Source organism: Mus caroli, unplaced genomic scaffold (genome assembly GCF_978045245.1).
Source record: "Mus caroli unplaced genomic scaffold, Mus_caroli_1 scaffold_11, whole genome shotgun sequence".
NCBI classification, from domain to species: domain Eukaryota; kingdom Metazoa; phylum Chordata; class Mammalia; order Rodentia; family Muridae; genus Mus; species Mus caroli.
Genome location: NW_028227266.1, coordinates 87,501,813 through 87,528,261, shown reverse-complemented (window position 1 = coordinate 87,528,261; position 26,449 = coordinate 87,501,813). Strand labels below are relative to the sequence as shown.

Here is a 26,449-nt window from a genome sequence, read left to right as displayed (position 1 = left end):
TCTCCTTTCCCCATCCTTACAGATATTGTCCCCACACTCTCATCTCCAAACACAGGTGTAACCTGACCATTTCTGGGATCTTTGCCACTTGATTAAGATGAGGCATTCTGGTACCTGGTTTGACTTTAACCCTCAATCATGGGTCACTGGACATATACCAGGTCACTCTTTAGAAAGATCTGCTACAATTAATTTACATCACTCTCATAGGAGAGAAAGCACTAGAGGGCAGTTCACCAAATCCTGTCTCTACAGGGGAAAACCTCCTGACTCAGGGAAGATGTGCTTCAGCTTTGCACTGGTTCATGCTATTGAATGAGAGACCAAAAACTGAATGCATTTTGAAATTCTGTGGTTGTATTTCAATCAAAGATATAGATATATGGCATTGTTTCCATGGGAAAAATAGCCTTAAACTTTTCTATAAATTGACACATGAGATAAAAAAGTTATCAACCACTATAAACAATTACAATTCCCACAGTACCTTTATCATTCTTTACATTTGTTTTAGGTGACGGAATATTACAGACTTGTGGTCCACAAACCTCTAGAGGACCCATAGCTTGCTTCTCTTCAACTCTTTTTAATAGTGCAGAAACTAGGAATACATTAAAAAGAGGAAGTTTTGTCACCTTTTGGTAGAAAACTCAAGCAAACTAACAACTACTGAGTATTTGTGCCTTTGATCTGACTGCTTGTTCCAGATGCAGTCATCAGAGTGAGATTGGTGCTTCAGGAGGATCACTGCATGTCATGTACAAGGAGTTAGGCATTGAATGGACGTCACAGGAATCCCAGATAAAGCCTAAATATAGATGGATATGAAAACACAGAAGGAAGAGCCACACGACTGAGCATGCTGTCATGAGTGTCCTGCCCAATGGGTATAACTCTAACCCTTCTTAGAGCCACAAGCACACAGCCACACCCATGCAATGCCTTCAGCCACCAACTCTTCACTACAACACAAAGACTTCCTTCTTAGGTGGTTGAGAAGGACTTCCCATGAGACTCACTAGGCTAGAACAGATCAATCTCTTTAGTGTATACTATAGGAAAAGCACAGGCATTGCTGGAGTGCCCTGTGATGTCTGTGACATGTCAGAAGACCTCAGCTGCATAGGAGTAACTGTACCTGGAGTCAGGAATGCATTTATTCCAGAACATTGTACAACACTTGTTTACTCTTCATTCTTATCGACTACATGTCATGGGCAATGTATGGTATTGCCTTAGTGGGATGTAGAGAGGTAACAAGCTGTGAGACCCTCTGACTTTTCACCCAAGCTTACAATGATAGCTGCATTCATGCATCAGTGGCCATCTTCCCTGACAGATACAACTGAAGGTACACATGATGTACCTTTCAATCCAAAAGAAGTTGTGGGATCCCTGGATCAGTAAACAGGGCCTTGCTCCACCATCCTCACACTGTCACCTGGCTCTCAGAAACTGAATCTGATCACTGAGGAACAGATTTGGGAGGGTACCAAAGCCTGCAGAGTCCCACTGATGACTCAGACTCCAAATCAGTGCAACCCAGTTCTCACATGAAGCTGTGCAAAGAAAAAGGGGGAGCTTCTTTTTATCTGGTCACATCTAGATATACCCTCAACTGGAAGAGACTGGAAAGGCAGCTTGGTGTCATTGTAGGTGACAAATGTCCCCTCATGCAGTGTTGGGCTCCAATTGTCAGAATCTGTGGTCTGCCTAGAAGTATGTGAGCTTTTCTACCTCTCATGCTTGTGGATGTATGTCTGTGGGCAGATGGAGAGCAATGCCCTGGCTCTGCCCTCTGAGGTAGTCATGGCAGAGTCTGGGCTCTCTGTGATTTGGACCTACTGAAGGAAGATACTGGGAATATGTAATATAGGCATCACTAAGTCCTTGTTCCACAAAGTGTCTGTTGATCTGCATGGAGAGCCTCCTCTTTCACCTCATAGAGTAACACCATAAAGAAATGAATGCACCACATGTCATGAACTTTCAATTCGTGTTTTGTAGGTAAAATGTGTATCCTATTATGGTAATTCAATAGATTCTCACAAGAGATTGGAGTGGATAATCTGGATGACTATCTTGGACAAAAACAGATTTAGATGCAACCTGATATACACCATTGTAAACTAACTACAGAGATCCTAGATGGATCCAGTGAATCTACACAAATGGCTTTAGCCTAATTTTTTTTTTTTTTAACTTAGGAAACTACCATTTTTAAAACCAAAATCCAAGTTGTTCTCATGAGGTAACTTAGATCATAGTGTTGCATTCACATATAAGTTTACGCAAAATTGACACAATTTGTTTCTAAAATATGTCGTAAGAGACTTGGCAATACATACTGCGTCTGCGGTTTTTATTTTCCACCTGAAATTTAAAGGAGAGAAAAAGAGTATGCAGTGCAGGTCATGCCAGTTTCTGTTTGCATGGGTCTTTGAAAAGTATATCAACATGTTCTTAATGCCAATCAACATAGGTAAGTATCTTTAAGTGAAAGATTATGTATTAGTATATTCTGTGATGGTATCACAGAAGACTGGAATTTCTTAGTTGTGCCACTTCCCACTTTTCCTATTTCAAAGGCCTCATTAACTACCACTAACTGTTTGTCCTCTGCCCAGTGTTCTGAAAGTCACACTGCAACATGCTTGAGCAGTCAGCTGTGGAATTAATCCCTTCTGTAATATGTTCTCAATTATTTATATTAATGCTTGTGGTAAGTCTTACCACTTAGCATCCCCACCTGGACATATGAAGCTTCCTCCACACTGACTTTTGTGGGACATACTGCATATAAGTCAAGGGAACCTGACATGCTTGTCAACTTCTAAATGAAATTTATACATTTCCCAAAAGAGGAACATATTTCTCCAAAGTAAAAAGTCCCATCATACAGACTGTGACACTTGACACTGGGTGCTTTGGTGCTCTTTGTTTAGCTCAAGATCGGGACCAGGCTACTACAATCCCATTTTTCCCTTGCTTAAGCTAAGTCTCTCAAGACCCAAGAAAACCCTGCTCAATGTTGTTCTTAAAATGGGCCTTTGACTGAAGAATAAGATCACTAAAGTAACATTTCTCTCTTAAAGAAAGGCCTTCTTACCGACTCCATAGTCTCTGATGTATTTTTGGGGGCATCTTGTGCATGTATGTTGTCATTATTCTCCAGTATGTCTAAGAGGACAGAAAGTGACAGTCAGCTCATGGAACTGCTTACAACTTACACAGCATCCTTGCTTGCTGTGGGGAAAAGTGTGGGCAAATGCAGGTGATTAGACCTAATGAGCAAGTTGCTTGGGTTGCTGCTAGCTTGTCTTCCCTTGAAGGCACATTAAAGAAAGACCTAGAGAGATATGAGTAACAGAAATGCTACATTTCAAGTCGGGGGAACCCAAAGTAACATAATAATCCATCTTTGATTGTGTATTATGAAATTAAGTTTTCACACATATTTTGTTTGGTGGGACACTTTTGCATTTCAGAGAACAACTTGTAGATCCCTTTCTCTTCATTTGTCATATATGTTCTGGAGTTTTCAATTTCAGGTCATTGGGCATGGTGGAGGCATCCATTTTCTTGGAAAGGATGACTCTTCTTCCTAAGTGTAGCCTAGGATACTCACATTACCCTGGGCATCTCTGACCATCCATTCAGACCATGTAGAGTCAGAGACAGGGGGAGTCTACAGACTTGGGCTGTCCTTTTAGCTCTCATCTAGAACCCTTACCCCATCTCACTTCTCAGTTTTAGATCCAAGTAGTAGCCAGATCCATTTGCTTTTTGAACTAGTCTGAAACAGAATTGTTACCACATGTCTCTGTATCCACAAATTCCTCAAGATCCATGTATAAGTTGGATCTGCTATTTCTCTTGGTAAATCTGACTCTATTCCCTCTGTCCCTGCTGCCATCCCCAGACCTAGGCCAGGGATAGCAATGATAGATGCATTCTGACTTACTGAAACTAACCCAGAGCCTTCACCCAAGTGTATAAAAATAGAAAAACTAAAAGTATCCCTATTGTAAGGTGATGTTTTATGTAAGTATAGATTTCCAAAATCCCAACAGAAATAAGCAACATTATCAATAAAATGCTAGAATACAAATTCAAATTTAAAAATCAGAAAACTTTCTCTATACCAATACAAAGCAAGCTGAAAGAGAGATCAAGGAAACATATTCATGGTAGCCTCCAAAATTAAATATTTAGAAGTAAATTTAAAAAGGGAAGTGAAAGATCTCTACAGCGAAAACGTTATATCCCTGAAGGAGACACTAGAAACTGGAATCCCCGTTATGCTCTTGGATTGGTAGAATTAACAATGATCATCCTACCAAAGAAATTCCAATAGTCAATGCAATGAAATTCAAAATTCATGTGACATTCTTCACAAAAATATAAAAGTCCTAAAATCTCATGTGGAAGCACAAAAAGATCCAGAGTAGCCAAAGCAATCCTGTGCAAGTGACCATGTTGGAGCGATTAACATCCCTGATATTATGCTATATTGCAGTTTTAGTAACAAAGATAGCATAGTCATGGCACAAAATATATATGTATATCAATAACACAGACAACTCATGCACACAATTAAAACTTTTCATACTTGGTCATTATTCTAACTAAACATATCCAGCATCTACAACTAATGGTGAGGGGAAAGCAGGGAAAGTGGGGAAAGCACATGTGCAGTCATGAAATTAGAGCTTTGTCTATTACTCTGCCCCAAATCAACTCTAAATGGATCAAAGCACTAAAAGTGAAAGCTTAAAAGCTGAAACAGTCAAACAAACACAGAGGCAGCACCCAAAGGCTTTCTGAATACGACTTCATTTACTCAGTAATTAAGGCCGGAATGGACAAATATAACTTATAAAACAACAAAAAGGGCTGTTTAACAACAACAAAAATCAACCCTGAAGATGAAAATAGAAGAGAAAGTCTTTGCCCGCTGCATCTCTGATACAGCATTCATATCCAGAATATCCAAAAAACTATAAAAAGAAAGTGCTTAGTATAAAAATGATCTAATGAAAAGATATGACAAAGATAAGGCTATGAAATCTCAACCGTATAGTTGCTTAAACAGGACCAGCATCAAGACCAACTCTATTGATATGCCACAGTATAGCAAGAGCTACAGGTACCTGCAATCTCCGAGGCTTGTAGCCATCAGGAACCATAAGTTCTGACTGTATCCCTACAGGCCCGCTGTCACTCAGACAGTCAGAGGCTTGATGCCATCAGAGATGACCAGCTCTGTCAACGTCCTAGGAGGCCTAGTGCCATCTCGGCCAACCAGCTCTATCTGCTACCCCAGAAGCCTACTGGCATCAGGGTCTATTAGGCCTAACAAAACAAAGGATAACAAAACTAAAGGTCAGCTTAAGAACAACAACAACAACAACAGAAATAAACATAAAACAAACACGAACCAACAGCAACCAAAAAACCAAAAAACATGCTGGAGAGATGGCTCAGCGGTGAAGAGTACTGACTGCTCTTCTGAAGGTCCTTTGTTCAAATACCAGCAACCACATGGTGGCTCACAACCATGAACAATAAGATCTGACACCCTCTTCTGCAGTGTCTGAAGACAGTTGCAGTGTACCTACAAATAACAAATAAATAAATCTTTAAACAAAACAAAACAAAAAGAAACAAAACACAACAAAACAAAACAGGGCAATATGGCACCACAAAAACCCAGCAATGCTACTAAGTAAGCTATGAATATCCTAACACACTTGTAACACAAGCAAAATCTAATCCAATGAAGATGGTAGAGGCAGAGAAAAGTGGGGAGAAGCCTCGAAGATATTGGCACAGGGGAAAAATTCCTGAATAGAACAGCAATGGCTTGTGCTGTAAGATCGAGAATTGATAAATGGGACCTCATGAAACTGCAAAGGTTCTGTAAGGCAAAAGACACCGTCAATAAGACAAAAAGGCCACCAACAGATTGGGAAAGGATCTTTACCTATCCTAAATCAGACAGAGGACTAATATCCAATATCTATAAAGAACTCAAGAAGGTGGACTCCAGAAAATCAAATAACCCCATTAAAAAATGGGGCTCAGAGGTAAACAAAGAATTCTCACCTGAGGAATACCGAATGGCAGAGAAGCACCTGAAAAAATGTTCAACATCCTTAATCATCAGGGAAATGCAACTCAAAACAACCCTGAGATTCCACCTCACACCAGTCAGAATGGCTAAGATGAAAAATTCAGGTGACAGCAGATGCTGGCGAGGATGTGGAGAAAGAGGAACACTCCTCCACTGTTGGTGGGATTGCAAGCTTGTACAACCACTCTGGAAATCAGTCTGGCGGTTTCTCAGAAAATTGGACATAGTACTACCGGAGGATCCCGCAATACCTCTCCTGGGCATATATCCAGAAGATGTTCCAACTAGTAAGAAAGAAACATGCTCCACTATGTTCATAGCAGCCTTATTTATAATAGCCAGAAGCTGGAAAGAACCCAGATGCCCCTCAACAGAGGAATGGATACACAAAAAGGGGTACATTTACACAATGGAGTACTACTCAGCTATTAAAAAGAATGAATTTATGAAATTCCTAGGCAAATGGGTTGGACCTGGAGGGCATTATCCTGAGTGAGGTAACCCAATCACAAAAGAACTCAAATGATATGTACTCACTGATAAATGGATATTAGCCCAGAAACTTAGAATACCCAAGATATAAGTTACAATTTGCAAAACACATGAAACTCAAGAAGAACGAAGACCAAGTATGGACACTTTGCCCCTTCTTAGAATTGGGAACAAAACACCCATGGAAGGAGTTACAGAGACAAAGTTTGGAGCTGAGACAAAAGGATGGACCATCTAGAGACTGCCATATCCAGGGATCCATCCCATAATCAGCCTCCAAACGCTGACACCATTGCATACACTAGCAAGATTGTGCTGATAGGACCCTGATATAGCAGTCTCTAGTGAGGCTATGCCGGGGACTAGCAAACACATAAGTGGAAGCTCACAGTCAGCTATTGGATGGATCACAGGGCCCCCAATGGAGGAGCTAGAGTTCAAGGCCAGCCTGGTCTACAAAGTGAGTTCCAGGACAGCCAGGGCTATACTGAGAAACCCTGTCTCAAACAAACAAACAAACAAACAAACAAACAAAAACAAAACCAAACAAACAAAAAGAAATAAAAAAAGAAAAAAATCAATTTAAAATTTTATTTATTTATTTTATTGGTTATTTCATTAATTTACCCTTACCCCAGCTTCTATGGGGGAACTCCCCTATCTATCCACACACTCCTGCCTCAGCAGCCTAGCATTCCCCTATGCTGGGGCATCAAGCCTCCATAGGACCAAAGGCTTCCTCTCACATTGATGCCAGATAAGGCAACCCTCTGCTACATGTGCAGCTGGAGACATGGGTCCCTCCGTGTGTACTCTTTGGTTGGTGGTTTAGTCCCTGGGAGATTTGGGGGGTCTGGTTGGCTAATATTGTTGTTCTGCCTATAGAGTTGCAAACCACTTCAGCTCCTTCAGTTTGTCCCCTAACTCCTCCACTGGGGTCTCTGTGGTCAGTCTGTTGGTTGGCTGCATGCATCAACATCTGTATTGGTCAGGCTCTGGAAGAGCCTCTCAGGAGACAGCTATATCATGCTCCAGTAAAGCACAATATTTCATCACACATTTTACATTTTATGGAAGTACACTGAAAAATGGGTGATCTACCTGTGTTCTGAGTGCTTATGAATATACAGTATTCTGTAATTATGACATTTCTGATTTGTAAAGTATATTTGAAAGCCTTTTAAATGATACAATTCAAAATATGAAAAGAAGCCTTTTTGCAAGGACATGTGACTTTTCCTAGATAAAGCTCAAAGGTAGACAAATCTTAGAGGGTTCTGCCTTTCTATGCAAGATGAAGTCACATACAAAAAGTGTGTACATGGAAGGCTCCACAGGGTCAAGTTAGGAGCAGACATTGCACTAATTGGTGTCAAAGGCTCAGATGATTCAAAGGGGTCCAAATAGATGACCACAGATCCGTGACTTATCTTTGTTACTCTCCATAGTTTGGGGAATCGTTTTTCAGGCTTCTTTGACATTTTTGTTTATTTAGATGTTCTCTTATTGTGTTCTATCACACTGTTTATAAAACATCTAACTGATTTTAGACTCAATTCCTCCCTCTTGTTTCTCATATTCGAGTGCCTCAGGTGTTCCACAGCAGCCTTTCACTTCTGTCTACCAGGAAATGCAATGAGTCAAGTGACCTATTAAGATTCAACCATCTTTCTGGGCATGTACTCTCCAAGATGTTTTCTGTTCTGTCCTCTTCCCTTTTGGTAGTTTTCTGACTCTGATGAAATTATTAAGGAAGAGAAAAATGTGGAAAAAAAGACCAGGCACATGGAAACTCAACATGGTGACTCCTTTGAGCCACGTTTCATTGTTACCAGGTAGAAACAATATCCATACTTTGATACGTTTCTAAGGACAGGGTCTAGAGACAACGTGGCACCCAGAGGAAGGGACTAGAGAAAGGAGATGGATGATTATGGGGTAGATGCTAGGGACACTTTGCTCAGAAATAAGAGCTCTCAAGTTTATTGTGAGGAGACACAATGCATTAACACCAGAGAGACTGCCTATAAAGAGGAGCTACGCCTAGTTGTACAATGATGGAATGCAGAAAAATCAGACACACTTGTGAAGACAAAGGCCTTGAACCTAGTGAAGAGGGAAGACACTGGAAAAAACCACACTCCTCAAGTTATAAATTCATGTCCCTTCAAAGGGAAGCAGGCCAGATGATCACATGAGAAGACGACAAATATGGCCAACACAGAGGACAGATGCAGCCTATAGTAAGATGGGTTCCAGAGGAGGTGAACCCCATTGCTCATGGAATATGGACAGTTCTTTAAGGGAATTCCTTAAGCTACCCTCTGCATCTAGGAGCCTGAACCAAAAATTCATTTAAAAAGAGTCAATGCTGGGGCCAGAGAGCAGGTCTCTCCTCACTTGATAGATTAGAGACTCAGATATGTTGAATACTTCAATCATCTCAAATGGCAGTCCAGGTTGAGGAGCATATGTTGGAAATGAGCACATCTTAACACTAGGCCTTTACTTAACAGGATATTGCAGATATAGTACTTCTGTCCGTGTAAACAGCCATTTTGGCAATCTAACAACTATACTATGTTGGTACCACATGAAGCAAGAGTTAGCAGTGAACAGAAGATCATATATGGGCTGCTATAAGTCCTGAAGGATGACAGGAAGGGGCACTGGGTCTACACTGCCAGATTATTACCTACAGAATTCTGTGAGTGCAGGTAAAAAACATTGTCCCCCATCAGATAGACTGCCTCTATCCAGGTTATATACACACAATATATCACGGACATTGTCATGGTTAATCTCAGCTCTCAAATAGATGATATTCGGATACTGGACATGAAAGTGTTAGATTATAGCATTTAGTCTAGCTGAGGTGGGAAGCCAAATAAACTGTGTGACATTATTACTTAGGAAAGAATCAAGACTATATAAAAGGAAGAAAGTGTGCTGAAAACAGGCATTCATTATTTTGGGTTTTTTGTTTCTTTCTCTTGGACTGGGTTGTACTGTGTCTCTGTCATAAATATCAGTTTCTGGGTATAGCTTTACCCTGTTTATGGTCTATAAGATTAAATTTCATTGAAAAACAAAGCCATTCCTCTTTAGGTTGTTTTATATACAGTATCTTGCTACAACTGGGAAAAATAGGTGAGGCAGACATTAAAGTGTAGCTACTGTAAGCAAAAGCTTGGACGTTAGGCAGTGACACTGGCTGAAAAGAGCAAGTGTCTTGGGAAAAACCATATTCAAATAACAAAATGCACTTCCTGACCTCAAAAGCAGCCATTTCCCTTCCCTTTACTGATATCTTTCCCACATTCTTACTCTCTTCAAGTCCAATGTGTAACATGACCATTCCTAGGATCCTAGCCACTCAGATCACACCAGAAATTCTAGTACTTCACTTGAAATCTACCCTCAATCATGAGATATTCAAGAATTACTACATCAAGGAACTGAGAGAGAAAGTATGAGAGGGTAATTCACCCATTCCTGTCTATACCACGGGATGCCCCAATGACTCACATAAGGTAAGCCTCAGCTTCAGACTGGTTCATGCCATTGAATTAGAGTGCGAGGTGACATTAAATGCATTTAAAATTCTGGGGTTATATTTACATTAATATTTTATATATATTTATATACACACATATTATGATACATATATAAATGAACATTATTCATTTGTATATATATTCATGTGTAAATATAGTATTAACTTATCTATAGATTTACATGTTAAACAAAATAATTTTTAGCTACTAAATATATTTGGACAAAATTATAAAATTCCCACAGTACCTTTTGCTTTTATTTCAGTTGTTCTTGTAGATGTAGCCTTAGAGACTGAAGGTCTCTGCGTGTCCTGAGGGACTACAGTTGTCTTATGACAAATTCCTCTTAAGATAGAAAAAACTGAGAATGCAGTTATAATAGGGAATCATGTCAGCTTCTTGGCAGAAAACTCAAGCAAACTAACGACAACTGAGTATTTGTGCCTTTGATCTGACTGCTTGCTCCAGGTGCAGTCATCAGAGTGAGACTGGTGTTTCAGGAGGATAACTGCATGTTATGTACAAGGAGTTAGGCTTTGAATGGACATCACAGAAATCCAAGATAAAGCCTAAATATAGATGGATATGAAAACACAGAAGGAAGAGCCACACGAATGAGCATGCTGTGTGAGTGTGCTATCCAATGGGCATCACTCTAACCCTTCTTAGAGCCACAAGCACACAGTGACACCATGCATTGCCTTCAGCCACCAACTCTTCACTACAACACAAAGACTTCCTCCTTAGTTGGTTGAGAAGGACTTCCCATGAGACTCACTAGGCTAGAACAGATCAATCTCTTTAGTGTATACTGTAGGAAAAGCACAGGCATTGCTGGAGTGCCCTGTGATGTCTGTGACATGCCAGAAGACCTCAGCTGCATAGGAGTAACTGTACCTGGAGTCAGGAATGCATTTATTCCAGAACATTGTACAACACTTGTTTACTCTTTACTGTTATCGACTACATCTCATGGGCAATGTATGGTATTGCCTTAGTGGGATGTAGAGAGGTAACAAGCTATGAGACCCTCTGACTTTTCACCCAAGCTTACAATGATAGCTGCATTCATGCATCAGTGACCATCTTCTCTGACAGATACAACTGAAGGTACACATGTTGTACCTTTCTACCCAAAATACGTTGTGGGATTCCAGGATCAGTAAACAGGGCCTTCCTCCACCATCCTCACACTGTCAACTAGCTATCAGAAACTGAGTCTGATCACTGAGGAACAGAATTGGGAGGGTACCAAAGCCTGCAGAGTCCCACTGATGACTCAGACTCCAAATCAGTGCAACCCAGTTCTCACATGAAGCTGTGCAAAAAAAAAGAGAGCATCTTTTTATCTGGTCACACCTAGATAAACCCTCAACTGGAAGAGACTGGAAAGGCAGCTTGGTGTCAATGTAGCTGACAAATGTCCCCTCATGCAGTGTTGGGCTCCAATTGTCAGAATCTGTGGTCTGCCTAGAAGTGTGTGAGCTTTTCTACCTCTCATGATTGTGGATGTATGTCTGCAGGCCGTTGGACAGCAATGCCCTGGCTCTGCCCACTGAGGTAGTCATGGCAGAGTCTGGGCTCTCTGTGATTTGGACCTACTGAAGGAAGATGCTGGGAATATGTAATATAGGCATCACTAAGTCCTTGTTCCACAAAGTGTCTGTTGATCTGCATGGAGAGCCTCCTCGTTCACCTCACAGAGTAACACCATAAAGAAATGAATGCACCACATGTCATGAACTTTCAACTCATATTTTTAGGTTAAACTCTATACTCTAACTTGTTACTTCAATACTTTGTCAATGGAGATTGAACAGTGTAATTACAGTACTTATCTTGAGGGAAAACAGATTTAGACACTGCCTGGTATATCACATCTTAAACAACTTAGAGATATCATACTTAAATCCAGTTATGGTAGACATATACCTCCAGTTTTTCTTTTAAGTTAAGGTAATACTTAAGAAAAAAATGAACACTAACAAATAAACAAAACAAACAAACAAATCAAACAAACAATTGAATACAAGTTCTTCCTAGTAGGTGAGCTAGAGCACCACTGTACACTTGACAAAAGGATATCCGGTCTTTATGCAATTCCTTTCTAAAATGTATCTTAAGAAATTCTATAGTACATACTGTGTCTACGGTTTTTAGTCTCCTCCTGAAATTTAAAGGAAACAGTATGAGGCAAAGGCCATGCTGAATTCTATTTGCATGGGTCTTTGGAATGCATGTCAACATGGTACGATGTCAAGGAAAATGGGCAAAAGTCCTATATATTAGTACGTTTTATGATGGTGTTACAGAACAGCTGGGGCTTATAGTTTGTGGCACTTCCCACCACTTTTGTTGGTCTGAAGGCCAGAGTAAACAACCTGTTTGGTCTCTTCTGAGTATTTCCTAAGGCACACTGCAGCATGCATAAGCACCTTTATAATCTGATTGTGAGATTAACCCTTTCTACACCAGAGCCTGCCTCAATGGTTTACACCAATACTCATGTTCTAGCACTCAACACCCATACACTGGAAACTTCCCTCACAGTGATGTCTGAGGAACACACAGAGACTTCATTCAAATTATAGGAACCAGAAGCAGTTGTCAACTTCTGAGTTAAAATTGTACATTGATGTAAAGAGGAACTTTTATCTCCAGGAGAAATGGCTCCCTCATATAAACTGTGCTAAAAGACACTGCAGGCTTCTATGTTCAGTTGTATTAGGAATAAGCTGGTACAATTCCATTTCCTGTTCTTCCTAAGCAAACCCTTTAATACCCATGATACACATTTCTTTTGTTAATCAACATAATTATAACATACGGGGATAGTGAAAGCCTTCTATATTAGATGGGGAAAAGGTCATCTTACCTTCACCATCCCTACTGGTGTCTCTTCCTGTCCCCTTGCTGAAGGTACAGTTTCAGCTTTTCCAGGTAACACTGAAAGGAGAGGAAGTAACTGTCAATTTGTGGTTCTGTTTTTAATTACCCTAAGAGACTTTGCTTGATGTGTATAGATGTCTATGAGGCTGGTATGTGTGGCTCAGTCGAATTATTAGGCAGAGGTTGCTTGCTGCTCATTTCAGAACTGTGAATTATATTGTTGAAAACAAAGTGTTGCAAAGAGAAGCACGGAGGACCAATGAGGAGCAGAGCATTTGGATTTCTTGACAACAAAATCTGATTCAATGAGGAAGAAGGATCTCATTGTGTAAAGAATAAAGAAATCTTTCAAAATGTGCATTGCATTTTTCTGGTTAAAGGAACCATGGTTGTGCCTCTGTGCACATGGTGTTTAGAGGAGATCTTCAGGGTCTGGTGTCTCTGTCCACCATGTGAGTTCTGAGGACTAACTGCAGGTAGGTCGTCAGGCTTTGCTGAAGATGCCATTCCACACTAATTCAACCCATCTTTTTCTAATATAATGAGCTTTATGATTAAGCCTCAGAATACTGTCACTTCCTGTCTTGAAGCAGGGAACAACTGACACTGTTTCTTGTGGCATGTTTATACTCTACATATGCTGATTTGGAATTTATAATTGAATATGGAGCCTTTCCTCTATGCTAATGTAGTCATTTTGCTTTGGAAATTTTATTAAAATGAGCATTTCTGAAATTATTTTTGCCTAAATTATGTGTGCATTACCCCCTAAAGATGATCATTTCATGTAATTTTTATACTGTGCTGAGTATTGTCAGTCTTTTATAGGGATTTTAAGGCACATGGAGAAGATGTATGGGTTACAGCCCTATTGGACACAGTGTAATATAAGTTCTTGCTTAGTTTCAGATATTGGTGAACAGGAGGGTCTGGGAAAAATTCTGACCAAATACTCAAGCAACAGCACATAATAATACAACTCTGTAAGCTCTATATAAAGAAGGAAAGGAAGGAGGCATGGCATCACTTTCTTAAATTCACACTGTCAGAATTTATCCAATGTATAATGAGAGAGAACAAATCATAAATTCCAAAATCTTAAGTCCAATATTGAGTTAGCAGAACAAGCTGGGAGACAATAAATTTGAGTATAGCTGACAACAATGATATAATCAAGTATTAAGTACCAACATGTATGGAATTACCACACATAAAAGAGCAAAATGAACTTCATGTCTCAAATTCAGGGGTATCACTGGACAGGGTTCACAATAAGAAAATATGTCCTTATCTTTGGGGGAGGGGCGTTTTGAGACAGGTTTTCTCTGTATAGCCTTGGCACTTTGTGTTGCAACTCACTCTTATAGAGTCAGCTTGCCTCAGACTCAGAGATCCAGTCCTGCCTCCTGAGTGCTGAGATTCAAGGTGTATGTACCCTCACTGCTCAGCTTGAGAACATAATCTTTTCAATAGGCATAGTGCACTCACATCATCACACAGTGCGCTGCTTCACAAAGACACATGATTTCAAGAATACAGTACATGTGTACTGTCCCTGCACCTCCCACTTCCTTCTCACATCCCACTTCTCATTTGTCGTCCTTATTGACCAAGGAAACCTTTACTTTGTTCATATACACACGTAACTTTATTTTTACATAAAAACCCTAGACCTTCAAATGAAACAAAAGGACCTTGTCCTTGTCTTTATCAATGTAAGACATTTAATATGACAATTATATGCACTTACATCTATTTCCTGAAAATGACATAATCCTATATTCCTGAATGGTTTACATGGTGTCTGAATTTAAGGTGTCTATTGCTGTGACAAAGCACTATGATCATAAACAAGTTGTGGACGGAAGAGGTTATCTCAGGATACAACTCTCTCTTTACACTCAGTTCCTGAGGTAAGTCAGGATAGGAAGTAAACAGAGTAAGACCCTGGAACCAGGAGCAGACGCAAAGATCATGGAGTGCTGTTTACTGGCTTGCTCAGCGTAGCTCACTCAGCCTACTTCTTCTAGTACCCAGAACCACCAACTTAGATTTGGCACTGCCCACAGTGAGCTGGGTCCTCACACATCAATCATCCATGAAGTAAATGCACCATGGGCTTGCCTACAAGTTAATCTGGTGTAACTGATTTCTGAATGAAAGTTTCCTCTTCCCAAATCACTCTGGTTGTGACAACTTAAAAACAAAACAAAACTATCCAGAATACTTAGCTTTAGAGGGAAGGGGATTCCTCACACCCCATTGTAACTTTTGAAATTATAATATAGTTACAACATTTTTCTCTTCTCTTTTGGAACAGATATATAAATTAAGCAAAATATCAGTAACCTGAAAATTCAAGATGCTAGGAATGCAACCTTTAATGAAATAAACATTTTACATAGAATATTTGATGTCTTAAAAATCTTTTCTGTGAATACTTCTGCAAATACTAGGCTTTTTGTTGTCTGGCAGCTTGATTTATCAAGTGAAGGGTTAAATCTAGTAACTGAAACAAAACATATATTATAAGCAGGGAACTATATGAGAAAGCCACAATTGATTACAACTTTTGGGATTAGAATCCCAAGGATGTTACAATATGTTTGAAATTCTTGACCTTATTACAACAGAAATGAACATTGGTTATGAGATTGTTATAATTGTATATAATGAACTTAACATATACTTGTCATGTGTGTGTGTGTGTGTGTGTGTGTGTGTGTGTGTGTGTGTGTGCCTGTCAAGTGGAACAATAAGACATGAAGGTTAAAAGAGTGCATGGAATAACGTGACCTATCAATCCCCTTTCTTTAAAACAGGCTCTCTCACAGCGTCTGGAGCTAGGCTGACAGGCAGCAAACATCAGAAATGCCTTTGCCAAGTCCCCCAGCAGTGTAGGATTACAAATATGAATAGCTCTGACCAGCTTTTTTATGTGTGTGAGGAGATTCCAACTGAGCTCTCCTGCTTTCCCAGCAATTGCTCTTCCCCACAGAGCCCTTAACTTACTGTGAAGCTAATCTTATAAAGCTATTAGAAAGGGTGTGCTGATTTTGTTTGCAAATCTTTTAAATGGAATCACTATATATGGCTTGTAAATATGTAAATGATAGTTTAATATTTTGATGATACTGTGTATAAATTTTGTGGAAATAAAATGTAAGATATAAATTACAATTTATATATGCACATTTATCTTCAGTTTATATTGTTTCTAGGCCATGCAGTACACATATAAGCTTTGTAGAGTTGACAAAAATTTCAAAAGAAAGTCCAAATATAACACATTTAAATGGGGATTTTTCCCCCCAGAAGGCCAATGTGAAGAACATATACTTTAATTTGACTTCATTTATAGAAGGCTAGAAGGATGGATAAATCTAACTGGGATTTCTGTCATCCCATGGAAAACAGGAGTTTTGTACATGAGATGCTGCCTTGACCACAGTTACTGGTGGAGACAGAGTGAAGCACTGAAACTAGTTTGGGACCAGATACTGCTCCAATTTGGTTCAAAGCACTGGCAATTTCAATAAGGACTAATGTGACTGCCCCCTGTCAGTCACTCCCTGCCCTTCTTCCTTACTATCCATATAGTTTGGAACAACTTTTTCTGGGTTTGTTTTTCTTCTAATATGTATAGTCTTGCTCTGTGTATGAGACTTCTGGATGGCATTGTCTTTGCTGTTCACAATAGCCATACCATAACTAGTCACCAGGATCCCCTTAGCTTGGTCCACCAGATAAGGGATAAACTCGTAAGATTTGAAAGCCTTTATTTCTGGGTGTACTGTCCCTAAGAAAGTTTCTTTTTTTTTTTTAAAGATTTATTTATTATTTATTATATGTAAATACACTGTAGCTGTCTTCAGACACTCCAGAAGAGGGCGCCAGATCTCGTTGCGGATGGTTGTGAGCCACCATGTGGTTGCTAGGATTTGAACTCTGGACCTTCTGAAGAGCAGTCGGGTGCTCTTACCCACTAAGCCATCTCACCAGCCCCCCTAAGAAGGTTTCTATCCTCTATTTTCTTCGTGGTCTTATCTGCCCAGTGAATTTGGTGAGAAAGACGTAACACAGAAAGAAAAGATCTCTCAGGGTGAGGGTGGGGGCATGCCAGAGGGTTAAGCTATATTCTATGGACAGTGTATTCTTTTATGCAGTATCAAGAACAAGGTAATTTGTGGGAAGAAACCTCCAAGACTCTATGGATAGTCTATTACAGATTGTAAAACCACTATGGCACTTGGAACATGGAGAAGCATCTGTAGAAGGATAAAGGCAAGGAACTGTAAGGAGGACAATTGAGGTGTATGAGGTTAGAGGGGAGGGGGCATGGGGCTCTGTAGGACCTACTACATGCAAGCAGGAGGCCCTGTGTTTGCAGTGACTAACACAGTCCATTAACCCTACTAATACTGCCTATCCCAGTAGAACCAACACACCTAAATGATGAGAGGATGCAGGAGAAGCTGACACACTTGTGATGAGCAAAGGCCTTGAGCATAATGAAGAAGCTTCAGGGAAGACACTTGCAGAAAACACATTTCTGAGATTATGAACTTATTCCCCTAAAAATGGCAAGATGGGTAAGGCTGCAACAAGGGAAAGACACAAATAGTGACAGCATGGAGGACAGACACAGCCCTATTCCCAGAGAGGTGCTAAGAGAGAACTGATGTCCAAACACCTATGCTATGGTTCATTAGTCTTGGGAATAGGTGTAATTTACTAGAACTCCAAAGCCCATGTTCTGAATGTTGGAGGCATGAGTTGTCCATCTGAATGATGGACAGCTCATCAGAGATCAACTAATGAGATCTGAGTCCTCCAGGCATGGCCTTGGGGTTTATTTTGATTAGATTAACTCAGGTTGGGAAGACCTGTTTCCTATAGGTACAATCATTCTCTTGGATGGAATCCTGGGCCATATAAGAGGAAGAAAAGTCAACAAAGGACATTCACTCATTTTCCTTTGCCTCTAAGGTTTGGCTGCAATATCACTCTCCCTTATTTTCTGCATCCATCTGCTACTTCCTAATTATGGGCTCCAAACTCAATTTTCATGGCAAAGTCAACCTTCTGTTGCTAAAGATGTGTCTTAACTAGGGGTTATATTGCTGTGAAGGGACACCACAACCATGGCAACTCTTATAAGCAAAACATGTCACTGGGGCTGGCTTACACGGTGGGTTTTTTTTAAGAGTACTTTATCACTACTCCTTTTGGAATATCAGCCCAACAAAATTTCCAAGGAGAGTTATAATAAAGTATTGGAGAGATCAGGAATTTAAGGCCCATACCTAAGCATAATAAAAGCAATTTACTGCAAACCAACAGCCAATATCAAATTAAATGGAGACATACTGAAAGCAATCCCACTGAAATCGGGGACAAGACAAGGATGCCCACTCTCCCTATATCTATTAAATATAGTACTCAAAGTGTTAGCTAGAACAATAAGACAACAAAAAGATCAAGGGGATACAAATTGGCAAAGAAGAAATAAAGGTATCACTATTTGCAGATGATAAGATATTATACATAAGGGACCCCAAATACTCTACCAGAGAAATTCTCCAGCTGATAAACAGCTTCAGCAAAGTGGCCAGATATAAAATTAACTTGAATAAATCAGTAGCCTTCCTTTATACAAATAATAAACAGGCTGATAAAGAAATTAGGGAAACAAGTCCCTTCACAATAGCCACAAATAATATAAAATATATTGGGGTAAATCTAACGAAGCAAGTGAAAGACCTGTATGACAATAACTTCAAGTCTCTCAAGAAAGAAACTGAAAAATATCTCAGAAAATAGAGAGCTCTCCCAAGCTCATAGATTGGCAGGATTAACATAGTAGAAATGGCCATCCCACCAAAGGTAATCTATAAATTCAATGCAATCCCCATCAAAATCCCAACACAATTCTTCAAAGACATGGAAAGAGCAATTCTCAAATTCATCTGGATAGGCAAAAAAAAAAAAAAAAAAAACCAGAATAATGAAAACAAATCTTAACAATAAAAGAACAGCTGGTAGAATCACCATCCCTGACCTCAAGCTTTACTACAGAGCAAAAGTGATAAAAAACTGCATAGTATTGGTACAGAGACAATCATGTTGATCAATGGAATAGAATTGAAGACCCAGAAATAAAACCACACACTTACAGACACCTGATCTTTGACAAAGAAGCCAAAAATATACAATGGAAAAAAGAAACCATCTTCAATAAATGGTTCTGGTTTAACTGTCTGTCTGTCTGCCTGTCTGTCTGTCTGTCTGTCTGTTGAAAAATGAAAACAGACCCATGCACAAAACTCAAGTCCAGGTGGATCAAGGACCTCAACATAAAACCAGATATACTGTATCTAATAGAACAGAAAGTGGGAAAGACCCTTGAACTCTTGGAATAGGGGGAAATTTCATAAACAGAACTCCAATGGCTCATGCTCTAAGATTAAGAATTGATAAATAAGTTAGGGAAGCAGAAACCGGCCTGAGTAGGGCCACAGGCCTCATCCGGACAGATCAGCACTGGGGTAGCAGGAGCGCAGGGTTGCCTGACACCCGCCAGCTACCCATGACCCCCGCCGCAGGATTTTGGGACTGCTGGTGAGTGGAACACAGCTTCTGCTCCAGTCCAATCACGCGGGACCTGAGACTGCTCTGGTTGGGGAGAGAGAAATCCGGCCTACATAGGGCCACAACCCTCTTCCGGTCAGAAAAGCACCAGGGCAGCTGGGGCGCAGGGTCCGCTGACACTCCCCAGCTACCCACAACACCTGCCACAGGAGCTTAAGACTTCTGGTGAGTGGAGCACAGCTTCTGCTCCAATCCAAGTGCTCGGGACCTGAGACTGCATTAGTTAGGGAAGCAGAAACCGGCCTGAGTAGGGCCACAGGCCTCATCCGGCCGGATCAGCGCCGGGGTAGCGGGAGAGCAGGGTGGCCTGACACCCGCCAGCTACCCACGACCCCCGCCGCAGGATTTTGGGACTGCTGGTGAGTGGAACACAGCTTCTGCTCCAATCTTTAAACAGTGACAACGATAACAACTAACCCCAGAGATTACCAGATGGCGAAAGGTAAACGTAATAATCTTACTAACAGAAACCAAGACCACTCACCATCATCAGAACCCAGCACCCCCACTTTGCCCAGTCCAGGGCACCCCAACACACCGGAAAAGCTAGACACGGATTTAAAAGCATATCTCCTGATGATGATAGAGAACTTCAAGAAGGACTTTAATAACACACTTAAAGAAATGCAGGAGAACACTGCTAAACAGGCAGAAGACAATAAAGAGAAAGCACAAAAATCCCTTAAAGAATTGCAGGAGAACACTGCTAAAGAGTTACAAATCCTTAAAGAAAAACACGATAACATAATCAAACAGGTAGAAGTCCTTAATGAAAAACAGGAAAACACATCCAAACAGATGATGGAAATGAACAAAACCATACTAGACCTAAAAAGGGAAGTAGACACAATAAAGAAAACCCAAAATGAGGCAACACTGGAGATAGAAACCCTAGGAAAGAAATCTGGAACCATAGATACGAGCATCAGCAACAGAATACAAGAGATGGAAGAGAGAATCTCAGGTGCAGAAGATTCCATAGAGAACATCGGCACAACAATCAAGGAAAATGTAAAATGCAAAAAGATCCTAACTCAAAACATCCAAGAAATACAGGACGCAATGAGAAGACCAAACCTACGGATAATAGGAGTGGATGAGAATGAAGATTTTCAACTCAAAGGACCAGCAAACATCTTCAACAAAATTATAGAAGAAAACTTCCCAAATCTAAAGAAAGAGATGCCCATGAACATACAAGAAGCCTACAGAACTCCAAATAGACTGGACCAGAAAAGAAATACCTCCCGGCACATAATAATCAGAGCAACAAATGCTCTAAATAAAGATAGAATACTAAAAGCAGTAAGAGAAAAAGGCCAAGTAACATATAAAGGCAAGCCTATCAGAATTACACCAGATTTTTCACCAGAGACTATGAAAGCCAGAAGATCCTGGACGGATGTTATACAGACACTAAAAGAACACAAATTCCAGCCCAGGCTACTATACCCAGCCAAACTCTCAATTAACATAGATGGAGAAACCAAAATATTCCACGACAAAACCAAATTCACACATTATCTCTCCATGAATCCAGCCCTTCAAAGGATAATAACAGAAAAAAACCAATACAAGGACAGGAACCACGCCCTAGAAACAACAAGAAGGTAATCCCTCAACAAACCTAAAAGAAGACAGCCACAAGAACAGAATGCCAACTTTAACAACAAAAATAACAGGAAACATCAATTACTTTTCCTTAATATCTCTTAATATCAATGGACTCAACTCTCTGATAAAAAGACATAGACTAACAAACTGGCTACACAAACAAGACCCAACATTTTGCTGCTTACAGGAAACTCATCTCAGAGAAAAGGACAGACACTACCTCAGAATGAAAGGCTGGAAAACAATTTTCCAAGCAAATGGCAAGAAGAAACAAGCTGGAGTAGCCATTCTAATATCTGATAAGATTGACTTCCAACCCAAAGTCATTAAAAAAGACAGGGAGAGACACTTCATACTCATCAAAGGTAAAATCCTCCAAGAGGAACTATCAATCCTGAATATCTATGCTCCAAACACAAAGGCAGCCACATTCATTAAAGAAACTTTAGTAAATCTCAAAGCACACATTGCACCTCATACAATAATAGTGGGAGACTTCAACACACCACTTTCACCAATGGACAGATCATGGAAACAGAAACTAAACAGGGACACAGTGAAACTAACAGAAATTATGAATCAAATGGATCTGGCAGATATCTACAGAACATTCTATCCTAAAACAAAAGGATATACCTTCTTCTCAGCACCTCATGGTACCTTCTCCAAAATTGACCACATAATTGGTCACAAAACAGGCTTCAACAGATACAAAAATATTGAAATTGTCCCATGCATCCTATCAGATCACCATGGACTAAGGCTGATCTTCAATAACAAAATAAATAATAGAAAGCCAACCTTCACGTGGAAACTGAACAACACTCTTCTCAATGATACCTTGGTCAAGGAAGGAATAAAGAAAGAAATTAAGGACTTTTTAGAGTTCAATGAAAATGAAGCCACAACATACCCAAACTTATGGGACGCAATGAAAGCATTTCTAAGAGGAAAACTCATAGCTCTGAGTGCCTCCAAAAGGAAACTAGAGAGAGCACACATTAGCAGCTTGACAACACACCTAAAAGCACTAGAACAAAAGGAAGCAAATTCACCCAAGAGGAGTAGACGGCAGGAAATAATCAAACTCAGGGGTGAAATCAACCAAGTGGAAACAAGAAAAACTATTCAAAGAATCAACCAATCAAGGAGCTGGTTCTTTGAGAAAATCAACAAGATAGATAAACCCTTAGCCAGACTCACTAGAGGGCACAGGGAAAGCATCCTAATTAACAAAATCAGAAATGAAAAAGGAGACATAACAACAGATCCTGAAGACATCCAAAACACCATCAGATCCTTCTACCAAAGGCTATACTCAACAAAACTGGAGAACCTGGATGAAATGGAGAAGTTCCTAGACAGATACCAGGTACCAAAGTTGAATCAAGATCAGGTTAATGATCTAAACAGCCCTATATCCCCCAAAGAAATAGAAGCAGTCATTAATAGTCTCCCAACTAAAAAAAGCCCAGGACCAGATGGGTTTAGTGCAGAGTTCTATCAGACCTTCAAAGAAGATCTAATCCCAGTTCTTCACAAACTATTCCACAAAATAGAAACAGAAGGTACTCTACCCAACTAATTCTATGAAGCCACAATTACTCTGATACCTAAACCACAAAAAGACCCAACAAAGATAGAAAACTTCAGACCAATATCCCTTATGAATATTGATGCAAAAATCCTCAATAAAGTTCTTGCTAACCGAATCCAAGAACACATCAAAACAATCATCCATCCTGACCAAGTAGGTTTCATCCCAGGGATGCAGGGATGGTTCAATATACGGAAATCCATCAATGTAATCCAGTATATAAACAAACTCAAAGACAAAAACCACATGGTCATCTCGTTAGATGCGGAAAAAGCATTTGACAAGATCCAACACCCATTCATGATAAAAGTCTTGGAAAGATCAGGAATTCAAGGCCCATACCTAAACATTATAAAAGCAATCTACAGCAAACCAGTAGCCAACATCAAAGTAAATGGTCAGAAGCTTGAAGCAATCCCTCTAAAATCAGGGACTAGACAAGGATGTCCACTTTCTCCATACCTATTCAACATTGTACTTGAAGTCCTAGCCAGAGCAATTCGACAACAAAAGGAGATCAAAGGGATACAAATTGGAAAAGATGAAGTCAAAATATCACTCTTTGCAGATGATATGATAGTATATATAAGTGACCCTAAAAATTCCACCAGAGAACTCCTAAGCCTGATAAACAGCTTCGGTGAAGTAGCTAGATATAAAATTAACTCAAACAAATCAATGGCCTTTCTCTACACAAAGAATAAACAGGCTGAGAAAGAAATTAGGGAAACAACACCCTTCTCAATAGTCACGAATAATATAAAATATCTTGGCGTGACTCTAACTAAGGAAGTGAAAGATCTGTATAATAAAAACTTCAAGTCTCTGAAGAAAGAAATTCTAGAAGATCTCAGAAGATGGAAAGATCTCCCATGCTCATGGATTGGCAGGATCAACATTGTAAAAATGGCTATCTTGCCAAAAGCAATCTACAGATTCAATGCAATCCCCATCAAAATTCCAAATCAATTCTTCAACGAATTAGAAAGTGCAATCTGCAAATTCATCTGGAATAACAAAAAACCTAGGATAGCAAAAACTCTTCTCAAGGATAAAAGAACCTCTGGTGGAATCACCATGCCGGACCTAAAGCTCTACTACAGAGCAATTGTGATAAAAACTGCATGGTACTGGTATAGTGACAGACAAATAGACCAATGGAATAGAATTGAAGACCCAGAAATGAACCCACACACCTATGGTCACTTGATCTTCGACAAGGGAGCTAAAAACATCCAGTGGAAGAAAGACAGCATTTTCAACAAATGGTGCTGGCACAACTGGTTGTTAACATGTAGAAGAATGCGAATCAATCCATTCCTATCTCCTTGTACTAAGGTCAAGTCTAAGTGGATCAAGGAACTTCACATAAAACCAGAGACACTGAAACTTATAGAGGAGAAAGTGGGGAAAAGCCTTGAAGATATGGGCACAGGGGAAAAATTCCTGAATAGAACAGTAATGGCTTGTGCTGTAAGATCGAGAATTGACAAGTGGGACCTCATGAAACTACAAAGCTTCTGCAAGGCTAAAGACACCATCAAAAAGACAAAAAAACCACCAACAGATTGGGAAAGGATCTTCACCTATCCTAAATCAGATAAGGGACTAATATCCAATATATATAAAGAACTCAAGAAGGTGGACTCCAGAAAGTCAAATAACCCCATTAAAAAATGGGGCTCAGAACTGAACAAAGAATTCTCACCTGAGGAATACCGAATGGCAGAGAAACACCTGAAAAAATGTTCAACATCCTTAATCATCAGGGAAATGCAAATCAAAACAACCCTGAGATTCCACCTCACACCAGTCAGAATGGCTAAGGTCAAAAATTCAGGTGACAGCAGATGCTGGCGAGGATGTGGAGAAAGAGGAACACTCCTCCATTGTTGGTGGGATTGCAAGCTTGTACAACCACTCTGGAAATCAGTCTGGCGGTTCCTCAGAAAATTGGACATAGTACTACCGGAGGATCCAGCAATACCTCTCCTGGGCATATATCCAGAAGATGTCCCAACCGGTAAAAAGGACACATGCTCCACTATGTTCATAGCAGCCCTATTTATAATAGCCAGAAGCTGGAAAGAACCCAGATGTCCCTCAACAGAGGAATGGATACAGAAATTATGGTACATTTACACAATGGAGTACTACTCAGCTATTAAAAAGAATGAATTTATGAAATTCCTAGCCAAATGGATGGACCTGGAGGGCATCATCTTGAGTGAAGTAACACAATCACAAAAGAACTCACACAATATGTATTCACTGATAAGTGGATATTAGCCCAAAACTTAGGATACCCAAGATATAAGATACAATTTGATAAACGCATGAAACTCAAGAAGAATGAAGACCAAAGTGTGGACACTGTGCACCTTCTTAGAATTGGGAACAAAACACCCAGGGAAGGAGTTACAGAGACAAAGTTCGTAGCTGTGATGAAAGGATGGACCATTTAGAGACTGCCGTATCCAGGGATCCATCCCATAATCAGCTTCTAAACGCTGACACCATTGCATACACTAGCAAGATTTTGCTGAAAGGACCCAAATATAGCTGTCTCTTGTGAGACGATGCCGGGGCCTAGCAAACACAGGAGTGGATGTTCACAGTCAGCTATTGGATGTATCACAGGGCTCCCAATGGAGAAGCTAGAGAAAGTACCCAAGGAGCTAAAGGGATCTGCAACCCTATTGTTGGAACAACATGATGTACTAACCAGAACCCCGGAGCTCTTGTCTCTAGCTGCATATGTATCGAAAGATGGCCTAGTCGGCCATCAATGGAAAGAGAGGCCCATTGGACTTGCAAACTTTATATGCCCCATTATAGGGGAATGCCAGGGCCAAAAGAATGGGAATGGGTGGGTAGGGAAGTGGGGGGCGCTATGGGGGACTTTTGGGATAGCATTGGAAATGTAATTGAGGAAAATATGTAATAAAAATATTAAAAATCAAAAAAAAAGAATTGATAAATAGCAAGATGACCCCTGTTGTTAAATTAGGCAAGCCTGAAAGAAGCTGAGGAGAACGGTGATCCTGTAGGAGGATGGGCAGTCTTAATTAATCTGGACTCCCGAGATCTCTCAAACCCTGGACCACCAAACAGACAGCATACACCAGGTGATATGAGGCCACCAACACACATACATACACTAGAGGACTTCCGGGTGTGTGTTCATTCAGAGATGATGCACCTAACCCTCAAGAGGCTGGAGATCCCAGGGAGTTTAGAGATCAGGTGGAGTGGGGGTGGGGACATCCCCATGGAGGCACAGGGGTGGGGTGGGGAGGAAATATGGGATGTGGAACAGTCGGAGGGTGGACAGGGAATAAAATATGGAGTGTAAAAATAATTAATTAATTAAAAAAACCAAACTAACAAGAGTCCCACACTTGGGTGTTAGGCGTGGCAGAGGAAGGAAGGTCTAAGTGTTCCGGGAAATACAGCCTCTAAATAACAGAGCCAGAAGCTCAGCGCACTCAACCTCGCCACTGTTAACTAGTA

The 26,449-nt window shown here is 40.2% G+C and overlaps 2 protein-coding genes across 5 annotated transcripts in view; one reads left to right on the top strand and one right to left on the bottom strand.

Annotated features, from left to right (window-relative positions):
* LOC147002091 (uncharacterized) overlaps positions 1-26,449 on the bottom strand; it is an 86,405-nt gene that overhangs the window by 16,048 nt on the left and 43,908 nt on the right. For all 4 annotated transcript variants that reach the window (XM_085827847.1, XM_085827846.1, XM_085827844.1 and 1 more), the window contains exons 11-16: positions 13,061-13,131; positions 12,328-12,352; positions 10,433-10,546; positions 3,110-3,180; positions 2,349-2,373; positions 488-601 (exon numbers count right to left, since the gene is read on the bottom strand). In XM_085827847.1, the coding sequence (XP_085683973.1) occupies positions 488-601; positions 2,349-2,373; positions 3,110-3,180; positions 10,433-10,546; positions 12,328-12,352; positions 13,061-13,131 (420 nt within the window). The remainder of the gene's footprint in view (positions 1-487; positions 602-2,348; positions 2,374-3,109; positions 3,181-10,432; positions 10,547-12,327; positions 12,353-13,060; positions 13,132-26,449) is intronic.
* Positions 1-26,449, top strand: part of LOC147002092 (5-formyltetrahydrofolate cyclo-ligase-like) — a 58,170-nt gene that overhangs the window by 22,765 nt on the left and 8,956 nt on the right. The gene's annotated exons all lie outside the window — the stretch shown is intronic.